The sequence below is a fragment of the Melitaea cinxia genome, chromosome 26, assembly GCF_905220565.1.
Source record: "Melitaea cinxia chromosome 26, ilMelCinx1.1, whole genome shotgun sequence".
Classification (NCBI taxonomy): domain Eukaryota; kingdom Metazoa; phylum Arthropoda; class Insecta; order Lepidoptera; family Nymphalidae; genus Melitaea; species Melitaea cinxia.
This window is the reverse complement of record NC_059419.1, coordinates 1,776,319-1,795,148: the sequence shown is the minus strand read 5'-3', so window position 1 is coordinate 1,795,148 and position 18,830 is coordinate 1,776,319. Positions and strand designations below refer to the sequence as shown.

General features: G+C 34.7%; 1 protein-coding gene and 1 non-coding gene across 2 annotated transcripts in view; both read left to right on the top strand.

The window, feature by feature from the left end:
- Window positions 1-18,579, top strand: part of LOC123666397 (microphthalmia-associated transcription factor) — a 164,636-nt gene extending 146,057 nt beyond the window's left edge. The window contains exons 2-13 of the mRNA XM_045600491.1: window positions 6,767-6,869; window positions 7,257-7,364; window positions 8,542-8,643; window positions 9,983-10,114; window positions 10,637-10,808; window positions 11,722-11,963; window positions 12,708-12,902; window positions 13,745-13,856; window positions 14,277-14,398; window positions 15,037-15,196; window positions 17,027-17,128; window positions 17,753-18,579. Of these exons, the coding sequence (XP_045456447.1) occupies window positions 6,767-6,869; window positions 7,257-7,364; window positions 8,542-8,643; window positions 9,983-10,114; window positions 10,637-10,808; window positions 11,722-11,963; window positions 12,708-12,902; window positions 13,745-13,856; window positions 14,277-14,398; window positions 15,037-15,196; window positions 17,027-17,128; window positions 17,753-17,910 (1,708 nt within the window). The 3' untranslated portion in view covers window positions 17,911-18,579. The remainder of the gene's footprint in view (window positions 1-6,766; window positions 6,870-7,256; window positions 7,365-8,541; window positions 8,644-9,982; window positions 10,115-10,636; window positions 10,809-11,721; window positions 11,964-12,707; window positions 12,903-13,744; window positions 13,857-14,276; window positions 14,399-15,036; window positions 15,197-17,026; window positions 17,129-17,752) is intronic.
- Trnag-gcc lies at window positions 15,987-16,057 on the top strand. The gene has a single exon. It is a non-coding gene; the product is annotated as a tRNA-Gly (tRNA).
- Window positions 18,580-18,830: the final 251 nt, after the last annotated feature.

The window sequence follows — 18,830 nt, the reverse complement described above, 5'->3', positions numbered from 1 at the left end:
TATTACAATCTACAACGGTAGATCGATCGATTAATCTATCGATATTATAATCGATTTTAGATTACAAATTAACTAATAAACCTATACTTTTATCATATTAGTATTGTTTAAAAAAGGAGCGTGATTCTTTTCATTTACACTTAGTTCTAAAAGTAGGCGTCGATAGCTCAGAGCACATGACAAACATTTGTATTGGCCATACAGGTGTTTGCCGTAGTCTGGGTGTTTGTGCAGTCCTTGTGGGTCTCTCCATCGTGCCTCGGAGAGCACGTTAAGCCGTCGGTCCCGGTTGTTATCATGTACACCTGATAGCGATCGTTACTCATAGTAGGGAATATATCACAGACCACATATCACAGACAACCCGCAGTGAAGCAGTGGTGGATTAAGCTCCAATGCTCCTCCTACGAGGGGAAAGAAGCCTATGCTCAGTAGTGGGATATTACAGGCTGAAGCGCATATAGGACTAGCATTAGACGAAAATGCACAACTATTTTTCCCCACTATCATTAACAGAACGAAAGTGTGGTGCAACTTCTATAGTTATAAATAAATAATTAATGAATACGGTCGACGACGATGACGACGAATTCGGTCAGTTTATTATCGAAAATATGTATTCTTTTTAATATGTAAGCTTTGTAGGTTTAGTTCTTCAAATACTTTACACCGAATTTTGAAATATATTTTAAGATGTTGAAAACAACGTAAAAATCACAAACTCAAACAATAGTACGCGTTAACAGCTAATGAGTCGCCGTCTAACATACAAATAGTCTTCTTGCCCTGACATATCGCCGCTGCATATATAGTAGCCTGCTTTTCTTGTTTACGAGCATCCTTCAATTTCGTTGAACATTTTACAAAACAATAGTATTTTAAAATTTGTATCTCAGTATATACTAAAGAAAAGTTAATGTAAGGAAAATTTTAATGAAAATTACCAGTTAACGAACTCTTATCAGATATTAAATAATCGCCATTTAGAAAAAAAAACTATGCTTTAGAGAGCATAAACGTTAGCTAAAAGAATGATAGTACGACGTAGATCTTGCACTACCCGCAGACCTTCAGTTAGATGCCACCCTAAATCATGACATTCATTAACTGACTTGTACAATTATGGAAATTTCCATAGAATTAATAAATTATCAAGTACAGTATATCTTTTCCAAACATCATTGCTTATCAGAGCTAAACCCCATTTATCACAAGGATATATTTACCATTCATGTAATTGTCACGCATACCAACTCTCCGATGTTTCGTCACCAATTTTAATATTTCGTTAGCGCTTCACACAACTCCGTATTCGCGATCGCGTGCCCTGAATTATGATAGTGTCGCGAAATTTTGGCCCTCGAGGATAAAGTCAGTGGCATCACTCCAAAAGTAACATTTCACGAAACTTTAGTACCGGTTAGGTCTTGGAAAAACAGAACAATAACCTAACCAGTATATAACAATACTAGTTGACCGCGCTTCTTTTGCCATATTTGTTATTAAGCCCCTTATAACTTATGGGTATGAAAAATAGATGTTGGCCGATTATCAGATCTACCCGATATGCACACAAAATCCAGCCGTTTTGGAAGAGTATGTTAACTAACATTGTAACACAAGAATTTTATATATAAGACAAAACCATAAATAATATCTAATATGTCTATCCCTGTCTATCTGTCACAAAATTATAATCAAAGAAATACCATTTTATCAAAATATATCAAGACACACACTTCAGAGCTTAAAATCACGATAAAGATCTAGGTTTAAGCTAAGTCAGGATAATTGAGACGCGTTGCCGCAACGGTTACAGCCATGGATTGTACCTGTTGCGCTGGCGGTTGCGGGTTCGATCCCCGCACATAACAAACATTTGTATTGGCTATACAGGTGTCTGCCGTGGTCTGGGTGTTTGTGCAGTCCTTTTGGGTCTCTCCACCGTGCCTCGGAGAGCACGTTAAGCCGTCGGTCCCGGTTGTTATCATGTACACCTGATAGCGATCGTTACTCATAGTAGGGAATATATCCGCCAACCCGCATTGGAGCAGCGTGATGGATTAAGCCCTGATCCTTCTACATGGGGAAAGAGGCCTATGCCCAGTAGTGGGATATTACAGGCTGAAGCGTAAGATAATTGAGAATACCTTCGTTTGTAATATTCAGTAGAGATTTAGATATAGATGTTACTGTACCTGAATGAATCTGCGATGAATTTATTGTTGACTAGCAACCCGCCCCGGCTTCGCACGGGTGCAATGCTGATACTTAATATACAACAGAATGTCTTTATTTATAGTGTGAAGCTAGCTTATAGCATGGTTATTAACAACAACATTCAATTATTTGTCATTAGATTACACGTTGTTACAGAATGCGTTGAAGAAATAAAGGTTCACTGCTCGTTCCCCGTGGGTGATAGCGTGATAATATGTAGCCTTTATGTTGACCCGACTTCTTAATAATATTTGTGTCAAATTTGAAGTAAATCCATGCAGTACTTTTAAAGTTTATCCCGGACATACATACAGACAAACAGACAATAATTCTAAAAACTATATTTTTGGCTTCGGTGTCGATTGTCGATTACACCCCAAGTATTATTTTAAAAAAATATTCAATGTACAGTTTTGACTTTCCTACCATTTTATTATATGCATAGATTGGCGAAATATGAATATGAGTGAATATGATACCTAACTTAACCAAAATAGTTTTTGAATGAGTAAATCTTAGTCTTACCGATTTTTCTCACCAGAATTCACATTCCTAATCGGTTGAAGTCGTACATTACAACTATAATTATTTTAGTAAAAACGAGTATAATTTTAATTGGTAAAATGAAAAAAAGTCCGCTAACCGCTAGAAAATCCACAAAGACACACGATATAATATATGTACTTAAAATAATATTTGTTATTTTGCATATATCTACGAGTATATGTCGATACAACTTCCGTATAAATTATCATAATTTTATTTACATTACTAAACAGTTAGGAACAATTCAAAGTAATTAATAAAAATGTTTATATTTGTTGGCAAGTACTTGCTATATCCGATTGACGCAAACTTGCGCATTTTTGCACGAATTTTCGTAACAATGAGCGAAATTTTGCGGATTGCTGTGTAAATCATCCAATCTCTATTTCTAATTTATGTTTCGCTTTATTGTATAAGTTATTGATGAATGCTTAATACGATGCAGGTATAGCAAATTTGTCTTTATTTTACTAATTTTGGTTATTATTCATTGATTGATTGGTTTAATGGCTTTCAGTTGAGCCAGTGATGCACGGTCGATTCCGCCAATGTCTCGTAGATTATGTTATTATATTATACCCGTCCTGATGTGTCATGTTGCAAACTAACGTTTCTTCTATCCGTTTATAATGTGGTATGGATGGTATTTCAATTAAAAAATAAAATAATTTAATTATTATTTATGTTCATCGTAAATTTACCCGACTAGAAAAAAGGTCAGGCTCAACCAGATCATGTATCTGGACCGGATCAGGATAGAATGAGGCATGCCAGATCCGGCAATTCTCGGGAGCTGTCGTCGACTCACGTAAACCGAAAACCATCTTTTATTATAATCTATAATAATTACTAAGATTATGTAGAGAAAATTTTGGTTATTATAATGAAAAAGGCATGGCGGTAATATACAAAAAATACGTATTTTTTTTTTTCATATTAAAAAGTATATTTTATAAAACTTATTTCACTTAAAAAATATGTTGAAATATTTTCAACAAGTAAGATGGATAAAGAGTAAAGAGATCTCTTCCAGTCTACACACGATTATTAGATCTTTCTAATCGCGTCGTACAGCGGGAAAGACAGTGTTATAGTAACAATATATGCAAATATTTAATACAAATATGCCCATAAAAAATCCTGTCTCATGTGTCGTATAATATCAGGATCGATATTTAAAAAAAATTGACAGATATTTGAATGTTTGAAAATGATTTGAATTGATAATTAAAATAACAGAAACGGCATCGGTCATCTAGTTCATCCACAGATTCATTTTTTACCCCCTCATTGGGATCAAGATAGTCACAATAATAGTCATAATTTTGTATAAAAAATTAAAATCCGAGTTTTTCAGTAATCTAAGGTCACAGATAAGCGGCAAAAAGTGTATTGTTTATAACGAATGTAGGGTAAAATTTTTATCATTGTTCATGTGAAGGTCACACTTCGAATGTCAAGTCGAAGCCGTGAAGGTCGAATAAAGTAAAATTGTCGTAATCTCGGATTAGGAATCTTATTTGTTTTAAATTAATTTAATTTTAACATATTTTTACTAAATGCCTCGATTACGGTTACAACTTTGGTTCTGCGTGTCATATGTAATGTTTAATAGCCTACATCCTTTAACTAAACTTATAGTGAAACATCCTGCTAGTATTCCATTACAGGATGAAGAAGTTCTCTTCCATAGGGAATAATCTTCCTCAATAAATAAGCAAATGGTAATAAAAGAAAACTCATCACAAACAACTGCTCGAAACGAAACTATGAAATCGTACCGCTTAAAATTTTTTGGGCTCGACAGATGCAGAGTAATTTACCATCCAGTATTGGTATATTTTGTATCGATACCCATCCATGGAATGTATTGACAAAGATTCTTTGTTTTTCAAAACAAAATCAATTTTAGATATTTCTAATTTTTTTCCTTGATATTTGTCCGAACCTACAAAAAACGTCTCAAAAAGACATTTATTTATTTGTTACAAAATATTATCCGTTATTGGAAACAAACAATTTATAATTTTATGTAACTACACAAGAACAAACTCGTACTTACAAAATATAATTAATAAATAAGAAATCTTATAACCCATAGTTATCGCTACATCTTGTATTAAAGCAGTATAGTGTAATAGGGGCAAAAGTAGCGTGTCAGGTGCTCACGCGCTGGCATATTGACTCAATTAACGGTCAAGGTTCCTTTGACGCACGAATATCAACCGTATGGCACAAGAGAACTTGCGTTTATACACATATTATATTTAATATATGGAGAAACATGAATACTAGCTCATTATTATATTACTTGAATACCCTATTTAACTAGATGGCGCCAGTGTCTTTAGAAATGTTTCAAGTAATGAATTAATATGAGTATCTTTCTGTCTAGATACTGAGAAGATTTAATACAATTGTAAAAACTATTTATTTCGGTTAATTTTAAGTGATAAATTAAGTGATAGGGGAGTGACGTGAGTTACTCGTAAAATTGAGTTAATAGAATTTTTTTAAATTAAATTTTCAACTACCCTACCATCATCTATATCAATTATTATTATTATTTTTCTAACTGTCTATTTTTAGCTCAATTTTTTTTGTTTAGTTTGTAATTTGTTACACATTTTTAAGGAAACTATAACAAATTCGTCAATGATATTATGATGATTTTGAGCTTTAGAAGAGAACTAAGTTTGTTAAAAAAATATATTAGACCTACCTCTAGAATATTCAAAAATTATAACTGTTAACATCTAAAACAACAAACACATACATTCAATATTTCACACAGATCATCAATGGTCAATGGACAAGAGTGAAACGTGTCGGGGTCAGATTCGAACTGAATAATTATTGACACTTGCTAAACACCGCATGTACTGAGCATGCGGGGTGAATGCTGATTACTTGTGCAACAACGTTTTTTGTGGTTTTTATTTTTGAAAATGTAAGCGTGACATTTTTGGGTATTAATAAACCGTCGAATATAGAAAGTTAATTTGAATAACCTCTTTTTAAAGTCGGTTAAAAAGATATAATATATTATAAAGCATTCTTGCGATACTTATTATTATCCTTACAAATTTAATTAAAGCAAAGTTTGTGTTTCATTTATTCTACTTTTTTTTTGATAAAACCCTTGAAGAACCCTTGGTAGAGACGCGGGTAAAACCGCTAAAAATATAACGCTGGTTCTGATCTTGCCAACAATATTTGTTATTTTTTTATACAACTAATTATTTATTAATAGCTTATGATGCCTAAAACACTAGAAACGTCGCAAGAGCATTGCCTATCCGGGTAGGATACCCATTCACCCCAGGAGCTCTGATCACCTTACTCATCACATTAACACAACACTGTTAGAAAGCAGTATTATTCAGCTATGATCTTCTGTAAGGTACGAGGTACTTCCCCAGTGGGCTGCTCCAGATTTTGAGCAGGATATTTCCTGCTGTACCCGACCTCAGTTTCAAAATGATGATATTCGCCATTCTAAGTAATTTTAATTTTGGCGAAATCATATGTGCCTTTTGGCACAATAGAGCAATTGAACTAAGTTTATTTACCTTTTGCTGCATCTTTAATGTGTTTTTTTAACTTATTTAAGATCATATGTAATAAAATCCCACAAATGATAAAACAATTATCAGAAATTATAGTTAAAGTTTTGTTTAAATTAACTAAAAATTATTATAAAAATATTTAAAAACTAAAGAATAATATTTAAATGATTCTTCTCTGCAGAATTTATGTCCTGAATAAAAACAAATCCGTTAGCGTCACATAAACAATAATAAAGATAAAAACCTAATTTGTAAAACTACCATACACATAACACATCAAATTCACACGAGTGTAATGTGAATGGATAAATGAATGTGATGATGAATTCAAAAGTGCCTTTCAAACCTATTAGAATTTCTTTTTTACTATTTTATTCAAAATGAATATACCTGAAACTGAGAGACTAATAAAAATATTTTCGTTGTTGCAGTCCGCCCACATTCAAGACGCTCACGCCGACGTCGCGCACTCAGCTTAAGCAACAGTTGATGCGAGAGCATGCGCAGGAGCAACTGCGCAGAGAATCGCTACAAGTGAGTTTAAATACTTCAGTATAATTGAATTTTAATATGTATATATTTCAAAATAAAATTGTTCGATATCTATTGGAACATAAAAACGTGATTAAATACTAAGGATAAGTTTCGTTAAATAATCGCTAATTCAATAAATTTGAAAATGCTTCATTTGTTTATCTCATGCTAACCGAAGTAAGACTGTGACAAGATTAATTTGTCTTAATCAACTCATAGTGATCAGCATCAAGGATTAAGTTTCAATCGACAAAATACATGAAAGAAAGGAAAAATATTTTTGGCGCCTGCGCGCAATTGCTCAGATCAACCAACAACCTAATTAACCTGTACAAAGACAATGTATCTCTTATAGGATGTTTTATATTTGTATATATTTGTATCCAGGCACAACAAGCGGGCCAGTCCAAAGATAATGAAGACAAAAAGAAGTCCAGTCCAACAGATGTGCCGAGGATCACGCCGAACGTGGAGCTACCGCCGCAAGTGTTGCAGGTATACAGCAGAACAACATATTTAATAATAATCATCATCATCATTTCAGCCTATCACAGTCCACTGCTGGACACAGGCCTCCACAAGTTTGCGCCAAAAATAGCGTGAACTCATGTGTACTGCCCATAGTCACCACGCTGGGCAGGCGGGTTGGTGACCGCAGGGCTGGCTTTGTCGCACCGAAGGCGCTGCTGCCTGTCTTCGGCCTTTGTATTTCAAAACCAGCAGTTGGATGGTTATCCCGCCATCGGTCAGCTTTTTTAAGTTCCAAGGTGGTAGTGGAACTGTGTTATCCCTTAGTCGCCTCTTACGACACCCACGGGAAGAGATGGGGTGTTTATATTCTTTACTGTCGTAGCCACACAACATATTTAATAGAGCTATATAATTATGTAGTTAAAGGTACCAACATATTAAAGATCGAAATTAGGGTTGGCATTGCTAGTCTTTTAAATTTTACTGCCTGATTACTGGTAGCCACACGTTGTAATTGTTGTGACTTCAAACACACTTCTTATACTTGTTATAATAGCTATGACCAAATGTAGATTTAAAAAAAAAGTTAAAGATCACCCCAAATAGCTATTTACATTTCATAAAAAAAAAATATTTTGGGTAGTTAAATATATAAATCTTATTTGTGCTAAGAAAATTGGACTCAAACTCTAACTGATCTCGAATGGACTGATATCGGAATGAATAAGATCTTGAACATTTAACAGTTGCTTTATAGTTGTAAAGAAAAAAGTTATTGACGTAAAGTTATAGATTTTCATGTAAAAATGGTACTTAGGACCGATTTATTTGTCCAAATGAAATTACACACAAGCTCAAATAAAAATGAACAGTGAGTGATACAGGACAAATCGACACCAGCAATTTATACTAAGCTAACTCTTAAAAGTGACCTTTACGATTGAGGCTTATAAAAGGGAAAAACGTGATACCTTTTGTATTAATTAAGAAACTTATTTGAAATTTGGTATCTTTAATAGTTAATTTATTCATTGCAATTTCACAATTTTTATTATTATAAAAAAGAAACACATTTATTCAAGTTGCATTAAGAAAACCAACTTATCGAAAATTCGAGTTGGCGTAGTATAAATTGTTGGTGTCGAAATGAGACCTTTAATATAGTAGCAGAAAAATAAATTTATCAATTTTTACGTTGCAGGTGCGAACAGTTCTGGAGAATCCCACCCGGTATCACGTGATCCAGAAGCAAAAGAGCCAGGTGCGGCAGTACCTGAGCGAGTCCTTCACACCACAGCCGCAGGTATTCATTCTTCTTATTCTTAATATTTGGAGCAGCTTGACCGGAGAAGTACCTCCACCTTACAGAAGATAACACTGCTCTCGTAGTAGTAGAGTCTGTAGTGCTAGAGCCAGAGGTCTTGCGGAGAGTCAGGGTGAGGAGTCGGCAATGTTTCCGTATCCGTTTACTATCACGCGGTTCTTACGTCTATTTACCCACTTTAGTAACATAAAAAAAAAATCTTCTACTTAACAATTAGTTTTTATCTAAAACAATATAATACCACAAGTTCGCCAGGATTGTTTGATTTGAAAATCTGACGATGTTTAAGTTTGTTCTAATTATAATATATAATATAAATATCTACACAATACACACACGGTCGTTTGTTCCTAAAGTAAGCAACTTAATGCTTGTGTTATAGGTAACAGCTGACTGGTATAACAACTTTTTTTTTCGATAAAGATACTTATAAATAATACATATATAAATATATGAATAAATATATGAATTAATATTTATATTACACCCAGACTCGGGGTGAGGATCTAACCCACAACCCAGCAGAGCAGAAAGCAGGGGTCACTACAAACTGCACCAAAGGGCTAGTCAAAATTAGATGTGGTCTTGCGAGAAACAAAAGATCGAACGAAAGAACGAACGTGATATTAAACTGGCGTCTTTCCGTTTAGGGCCATAGACACACGTAAATATAATTATGTGAAAAAAAACGAAGCAGTATTAAGTACAACATAAGTTGTACGACGTGTAGTAACTCGTACTTATTATGCTTTGTTAATCAACCGACTGATATAGATACTAATTTTCGTAATAAAAGTACACATAAATGTATATTTTGTTTTATTTTATTTTATTTCATCAGGATAGCTGCAAGATATTAAGATATTATAACTATAACTAATACATAATAGAAATAAATAAGCATACAACATATTTAAAGTATATGAAACACAATGATGAATATTTCTAGAAAAAATAATCTATATAAAGCTAAACAAGACTTGTTAGTTACCAGTGTGCACAGCTTACATCATAGATATTATAAAAATCACCATTTTTATGGTACTGATACTCCCTTGTAATAAATCGATATCAATATTAATACATGCCCGACAAGCTCTAATAAGTATACTATTCTGTCGATAATTTGTGCCTGAGAATTCCTTGTCATATAATAAACGGCTTGTAAATATTATAACGAGATGCACGTGACGGTATTTTGAATGCATACGTATCACAACCAGACACGAGGCAGAAATCAAAGTCACAAACCACAGAGAAGACATCAAATCAGGCTAATCAAAGTTTGAAATTAACAATAGATATAAATTTGTTACAGGTAGCAGGAGCAGCCCGAGGGGCACCAGTACAAAGCGCTCCGGAATTGGGAACCAGAGCGCCTTCACCCGATAGAGCCTCCACGTCTAGCCTACTGAGCCCTGGGATCTGTTCTGCGGGGGCTAATTCCGAAGTAAGTTGTAGAAAACATTGGACACATGTAGGTAAATGGATCCAATTGCGATTGGACCGACGATCTACCTAAGATTAGCGGTGTTGGTTGGATGAGGATTGCGGAAAATTGGAATTTCTGGCGCGAACTTTAGGAGGCCTATGTCTAGCAGTGGACTGCAATAAGCTGAACTGACTGAATGACTTAATTGACACAGGGTACAGCAGGAAATATCTTGCGCAAAATCTGGACAAGGCTGAGGAAACACCCCAATCTTACACAGATCACAAACAAATAAATGCTGCTCTTGAGTAGTTGTTGTATTCCTGTGGCGAGCGGGGTGGTTAAGACTCGGGGGAGGGGTTTGAGTAAAGTTGGCAACGCGTTTGCGAGCAGACACTAGATTTTGAGTAGGATATTTCGTTCTGTACCCTATCTTAATAACTCAATTAAAACCAGAAGTACCAGAGTTCCTGCTTTGTAATATTAGTATAAATTTTGTGTTCCATATCCATAATGGTAACCTGTTAATATCATTTCCAGGCAGACGAGTTCCTCGAAGACATCCTGTCTCTGGATAGCGGCGCTGGCCCGCTGTCTTCATCAGAACCTGCCTCCACGGCCAGCTCAGTGGCAGGCGACTGTGCCTTATTATCTGATGCGGATATGCACGCCCTGGCCAAGGACAGGCAAAAAAAGGACAACCATAATATGAGTGAGTATTGGCAAACAAATTAAAAACCAAAAATAAATGCTAATTTTCTTATAAGAGAGAAAGGATTGTGAATTTCTAAAACATCTTTACGCACGCTTGACTTGGGGCGCAAACTGGTGAATGCGTGACGAGAGCGTTACGAAAAGTGTGATGGGGAGGCGAACGGAAGTTGAGACGGAGATATTAGTTAGTGAAGATAGAAAGAGAGAGAATTACGTTTCATACAAGGGCAATTAAAGAACTTTTACTTCAGTCGTGTGATCTAAGTACACTCGTTTTTTTTTTACTGATGTACGATATCTCCGTCAATTCTAAAGATATTTAACTTAGTGCAATTATTTGGCACTAAAGATTGAATCCGAATGGATTCTGAAAATGTTTAACCCTACTAATAATAAGTACTTGTTCATAAATATTTTAGGGTTTTAGGACCTGATTTATCTCCCCTTAAAATTCATAAAGGCCTTTTTTTTATATAACTAGATCGGCAAACAAGCGTACGGCTCACCTGATGGTAAGCGACTACCGTAGCTTATAGACGCCTGCAACACCAGAAGCATCGCAAGCGCGTTGCCGACCCAATCCCCAATCCCCCCAGGAGCTCTGGTCACCTTACTCACCAACAGGAACACAATACTGCTTGAAAACAGTATTATTTTGCTGTGATCTTCTGTAAGGTCGAGGTACTACTACCTCAGTCGGGCTGCTCTATATTTTGAGCAGGAAATTCCTGCTGTGCCCTACCTAAGTTAATGCCTACTTTACTTCCTGCTAATAAACCTATCCTCAACTTATGTACTTAATAATAAACTTTGTCTATTTCTACTGTCATTATGAACTTTATTATCACAAATTTTCTATATTCTTTCTAAATACAATTAATGATCCTAAAATTAAACATTAAACCTTCCAGTCGAACGTCGAAGACGCTTCAACATAAACGACAGAATAAAGGAACTGGGCACCCTTTTGCCGAAGACCAACGATCCCTTCTACGAAGTCATAAGGGACGTCAGACCAAACAAGGGTACAATACTTAAGAGCAGCGTGGATTACATCAAGTGTTTAAGAGATGAAGTGAACAGGTTGAAACAGAGCGAACAGAGACGGAAACAGATTGAATTGCATAATAGAAAGTTAATGTTAAGGATACAGGTTAGAAATCGTTCTACCTTTCGGTACCTATATTTAGAGAACTATTCGTTTTGCTTGTATTGTTCGAAATCAATCAATTCGTAATCAGGACGGATCGTTTTTTGGATGTAGGAATTGGATTTTAAACAGATTTGTTTTTTGTTCCAATTGTATTTAAGAGTTTCCCAGCTTGTATCTTCAAGATACATATCCTTTTAAGTTGCTATTCGAATAATAAATGATCTTCCGGGAATATTATGTTTGTGATAAACTATGACAACAATTACTATCAGGTGTACACGATAACAACCGGAACCGACAGCCTAACGTGATCTCCTAGGCACGGTGAGGAGACCCACAAAGACAGACATCAAAGCGGAAATAAATATTTGTACAAATACATATTTCATCCCGAGCGGGTATCGAACCCGCAAACCGTCGGTGTCTTAGGTAGGGCTACTTGCACCACAACACCGGAGCAGTTGTATACAAATACAAATAAGTCAAACATATACTCCTCAATATCCTGCTAAAAATCTGGAGCTAAACTAACTGGGAAAGTATCTCGACCTATAACAGAAGATAACAGCTAAATATTATTTATTTCAAGCAGTGTTGTGTTCCTGTGGTGAGTAAGGTGACCAGAGCTCCTGGGGTAGAGGGGGGGCATAGAGTCGGCAACGCGCTTGCGATGCTTCTGGTGTTTCAGACGTCTATAAGCTACGGTAATCGCTTACTATCAGGAGCTGTATTGTATATTCACAGGAACTGGAACACTTAGCAAGGCTCCACGGTCTCCCGCTAAGCGAGGGCTGGTCGTCCCCGCAACACGACGAAGACTCCCCAGAAGCATCCGCAACACCAGCAGCGCCCGCAGCATCCGCAGCGTCCGCAGCGTCCACAGCTTCTGTGACTTCGGCGACCTCCGCAGCATCCGCAGCACAGCAATCTGCACCGCCGGTATGACGTCACACTCTTACAATTCAGTCTGTAACATCCCTGGGCACAGGCCTCTTTCCCCATGTACCTTTGGTTTATTTTGATTTTGACTTAAGTTAAATTTTCTGAAGTAAAACTTCTTTATGCACGCTTAGGGTAGGGCACGACTAGGGTAGTAAGCTGATGAATGCGTAACGAGAGCGTTACGAAAAGTGTAACTGAGGTAGGGCACAGCAGGAACTTCCTGCTCAAAATATGGAGCAGCCCGACTGGGGTAGTACCTCGACCTTACAGAAGATCACAGCAAAATAATACTGTTTTCAAGCAGTATTGTGTTCCTGTTGGTGAGTAAGGTGACCAGAGCTCCTGGGGGATTGGGGATTGGGTCGGCAACGCGCTTGCGATGCTTCTGGTATTGCAGGTGTCTATAGGCTGCGGTAGTCGCTTACCATCAGGTGAGCCGTACGCTTGTTTGCCGACCTAGTGACATAAAAAAAAAAAAAAAAAAAAAAAAAACGAAAAGTGTGATCGGGCGAGGCGAATAGAGCAACAGAGAGTGGTGCGAGCACATATTTTCTTTCTGTCTTTCTCTCATAGCTAGTTGCGTTTCGTATATCTAAGACACAGTGCAGGCCTATTGTGCAGAAGTTTTACTTCAGTCGTGTGGTCTAAAGCACACTCGTTTTTTTTTTTTTAATTTAATTATTTACTTCTTCCGTATATACGTGATTGAGGATCCTATCTCTTTATTTTTTTTTTTTCTTTATTATACCTTGTTAAAATACATATGAATATGTGAATGAATGATTTATATATGTTGTATGTATGATATATGATCTATAAACATATGTTGTGTACCACAGGAGGTGGTCCTACCCAAAACCGAACCCGCTCCCCTCATGGAATTAAGCGAACCTCCAGACTTGCTAAGAGACACACCAGCTGGAGAAGCACTTTCAGCTCTAGACGCCCTAGGTTAGTATTTATTATTAGAACCAATTTTGTCAACAACCGACAAGTAATATAATGAGGGTAGTCAAAAAAAATAATAATTAAATGTCCATTTTTAGTAGTAGCTCAAACAGTATTTGACAAATCTCGACCGAATTTAAATGAGCCCTTTTGATAAGTACCAGCGTTTGACGGCGGCGACAATAAAGTATAAATAAATATTATATTATATAAACTTGATTTTGTGCCTTTTTTGAGAATAATATCAATTGTAGTGATAATTTGTGACTTCGCAGAGTAAAAATCTTTTTTTTTTATTGTCTGCACACACAACGTCGTCTGTTCCTAAAGTAGGCAATTTAAAGCTTATTATAGGTAACAGGTGACCGGTAATGCTAAATTTTTCATCAATTTCATATTATTTTTTTGTATATTTATTTCCAGACGGTCTCAAACTTGGGTCCTGTTCGCCTCTCAGTCGCGAGGGTCTATCGCTGGGTTGTCTGGAGACCGACATGTGCCTCGAACCCGTTACTGACCATCTTTTCAACCACAAGGATGTTAAGGTACTAACTTCAACCGATTGGTCCGGTTTCAACATTTTTCTATTTTTCTTGCTTGGTACCGTAAATGTATGTAAATAAATAAATAAATTCTTAATACAATAGAAGTATAAAATAAAAAGTATGATAAATATGTTGGCGCAATTACCCCAGCATTAATGTTGCATCCGCTAGCGACAGCGGGTTCGGTCCTTGCTTATGACAAATATTTGTAAACAACATACCTACAAGTTTTCAACGTAGTCTAGCCTTTTGTATTTCTGGACCCCCCATACAGCGTTCATAACGAACTAGAAGCCTACTATAAATCATTTAATTATTTTCTATTTTTGAGAAATATGAGACGCATGAAGTTCTTAAATTTTTTTCCTTTGTTACTTCTACAAAATATTAGAAAATTAAAAAATAAAAACGAAGTGTGCCTTAGAAACGTAACTCTCTCTCTCTTCCTATCTTCACAAACTTATATCTCCCTCACAACTTCCATTCACCAGCTTACTCCCTAAGTCAAGATTTGGAAAATCCGTTCTCGAGTTTTGCACTTAACATTTAGCTATTCATTTGAATCTACCAATATAATTATTTCTAAAACAATTCCTATTTGTAATATCAATAGCAAATAAACATTTATTTTTCATCAGATGAGACTGTCTCCGACGCCCGGTCTGCTGGGCGGTGACGAAAACGATGCGGTTCTAAACTTGGCACAGATAGAAGACCTCATGGACGATGACTCACACAACCCCGTCACGCAAGGTTATTATTATTTTAAAATAAAATTAACTATATTATTAATAAATTATAATTAACTCCTCAAAATTAGAACTGAGGTAGGGTACAGGACACAATATTCTGCTCTAAATCTGGAGCAGCCCGACCGGGGAAGTACCTCGACCTTATAGAAGATCACAGATAAATAATATTGCTTTCAAGCAGTGTTGTGTTACTAAAAGAAAGAAAATTACACACAAAAATTAAAAAATAATTCATAGATAATTATGGTTGTTCTCAAACAAAAAAAAAATAACGATTTTGAATATCATCAAGTAATAATACATCGACAAATTATAAAGAAAGGACATCAGCGCAGTCGATATCAATTGAATATGCAATTATTAGGTTTAAATCAAAAACTATTCAACACTAACTTTCAAATTAAAAAAAAAAAAACATCAAAACCAGTACAACCAGTAAAAATTTAAGAGGCAACACATAAAAAGTACAGTCAAATTAAGGAACTCCTCCTTTTTAAGGTAAACGAAATTTCTGCTCGGCAGTGTGTACATAAGTATTAATTTGGTAACTTATTTCATTTTACATTCTTACTATATAAGGTTTTTTTTAATGTGATATATTTTGGTAATATTTGAATATTAATTGCTAGAAATAACAAATTTATTTTAATATGGATATTTTTTAGGGTTAAATGAAGCTGAATTATTATTATTATTTTTTTTTTTTATTGGAAATTGGCCTTTAACTATTATTGAAATGTCTATGTAATATTCGTATTACTTAGTATTTTGTAATAAAAATCATATAATAACTCATATACTACATATAAATGATAAATTTCATTCATTTGTTTTAAGCATCGGTGGTTCAGTGGTAGAATGCTCGCCTGCCACGCGGGCGGCCCGGGTTCGATTCCCGGCCGATGCAGGTTTAATTTTGTTTTTTATTTATATTTTTTGGAATTCTTTTAATTAAGCGATCAAAAATTTTATTGTTATTTGTTCTATGATACAAATAAAAAAATATAATTACCATTAAATTTTGAATGTAATGCAATATGGACTTTATTTAACATCTTTTTTAAACTTATTACGTACTCATTTCTTTTAGAAAAGATGTCGTACGAAGTTGGTTTTTATACCAAAAAATTTGGAAATTAAAAATTTATGACAATAATATACTAATAGTAAATAATAAATAATATGTAATAATAAAATATAGGTAGGTACATGTAGGCTTCCTAGCATTTGTCGTTTATTTATTCATTTATTTTTATGTATATTATATTCATTTGTATTACACATATATACTAGCTTCTGCGCGCGACTTCGTCCGCGTGGACCAGAGGCGCGCGCAATACTTGATCATTATTTTGCTGCGATGTTATTTTAAATCTGAGATATTTCCTGACATACCTACTCATTGCAATCGAATTGTGTAAAAGGCTATTTTGTTTTAAATTAAATACTTGTGATGAATAACGTATTTATTTAGATAAGGATTAATATCATGTTCATAAAAACATCGTCGCAAATAATAAATTATTTTAGAACAAACTTAGTTAGCATAAAAAAGGTTATAGTGAGCCAACCTTAAAAGATATATGTTGTCTCGAACTTTTTTTTAGAATTTTAAAAGAGGATCAATTCTGTCATACATGATTTTTGCGAAACTTTAACTGTTTTCGCAACGCACGCAGCGGAACTTCTCAAAAGGAAAAAAGAACCCCTGAAGATTTTGAAGCTCTAGTCACCTTACTCACCACAGGAACACATACAATAATACTGCTTAAAAACAATATATTATGTCAAAGAAAAAAATGTAAAAAAAATATCCTTGATTATCGCATTGATTGTGTAATCAATAGTATAAATTTATAATATGGATGTATGTTTTTATCTAAATTTATGATATTGTCCACAGGTGACCCCATGCTATGCTCATCACCCACCGCTCTTGGGTTGGGAGCCGCGCTGCTACATGTCGACCTCTCGCATGGTGAGTCACACTCTAACACCTCCAACAGCCCCAACATGACACACCCTCACATCAAACACTTACGATCTAATGAAAACTTCCTGACACAGAAGGTGTAAAACTCCATAACTCCTCAATCATTCTTAACTCCATTAATAATGTCTAATGCGAATCATCGAAAAACAACAATTCACATAAACACTTTCAATCACTAATAACTACGATAAGTTTTGACAATATTATCTAAAAAAAAACATTTTTAACATAATTTTGTAATATTTAAAGCTAAAAGTTAACAATGTTACATAGGGCAATCGCATACAAAAGTACGGTAAAGTTAATCATAGTCAAATATATACTTAGTTTTAAAAAAATACTTATGCCAGCATGATACATGGGCAAAACTCATAAGTACGCGCCAAAAATTTCGGCCCTTAGTTCCTGGCAGTCCCACTATTCCCGGCTATTTTGATTACCGGTGGAGGCTGGATGGAGATTGAGGGGATCCGGCACGTTTGGCACGAACTTCGGGAGGCCTACGTCCAGTAGTGGACTGCAATATGTGTGTTATATATTTTAAAAACAGCAATATATGAAAAGTATATTAAAAGTTATATTAAAAACAAAACTATTTTTTATTTGCAGGTTCATCACTATTATCAGAGAATGGAATGTCGCTCGGACTAGGCGGTCTAGGCCTAGGTCTCGGAGAAAACCTACCCTTACTACTAGGTGCTACCCACGCTCCACACTCCCCCCACGCGCATCCTAGACCCTGCTTCGACATGGACTTAGGAGCCTAGACGAAAATGTGCCTAGACTATAACCTAGGTTATGATGGACAATAAGCTTAACCGGTAATGTGATATTAATCGTGATCGATTTTACCGGATTTTTAGTCTGTTTTATGTAACATTTGTATATGGCCTATATATACAATACTTTTGATAATTATTATACAAATATGTATTCGAATTTAAAATTAAATTTTGTGAATCATGTTTGCAATATATATATACTATAATTTAAATTATACAATGTATAATTACAATTATATTCTTCAGAATTAAGTCGAAATTTTATAATGCAATTTAAGCGAAGGAAATGCCAAAGATATGTTATAACGGTGCCATTTTCGAAGGCTATAAACGTGAATTTCTTTCGCATTTCTTTAATTTTTTAATTATGTACAAATATAATATATAAAAAATATCCATGGCTGAGAGATCCCACAATCAGTACATGTATGTAAAAAAGGCCTCGAATTAGAAAAAATAATCTACTTTTTCTATTATTTTAAAACAAAAAGTATAAAGTTACCATCTTTTGTATTTAGTTATATGATATAAGCGTGAATATTAAAACATCGAAGTTATTTTGTTTGCTCCTATAAAGTATTGTTTCATTATAAGAAAATTAAATTTTCTTATAAAAATAAAATTGTGGTTGTGTCGATACACATTTTAGAATTATACGTGTTATAATTATTCACATATATATACAGATTTTACATGAATTAGCACAATTTTAAATGAATATATTAAATGTAAATTCGTATATATCATACATGGTGCTCTTTTTACATTTACAAAACATTTTCAAAACAGATTTGAGTTGAGTAATAATGACCAACTCTATATTTTAGTCAGTGAGTTAAAAGGACCATGGTATTAAAATATGTAACAAAAAAATATTATGTAAATATATTATATTTTAAATTAAA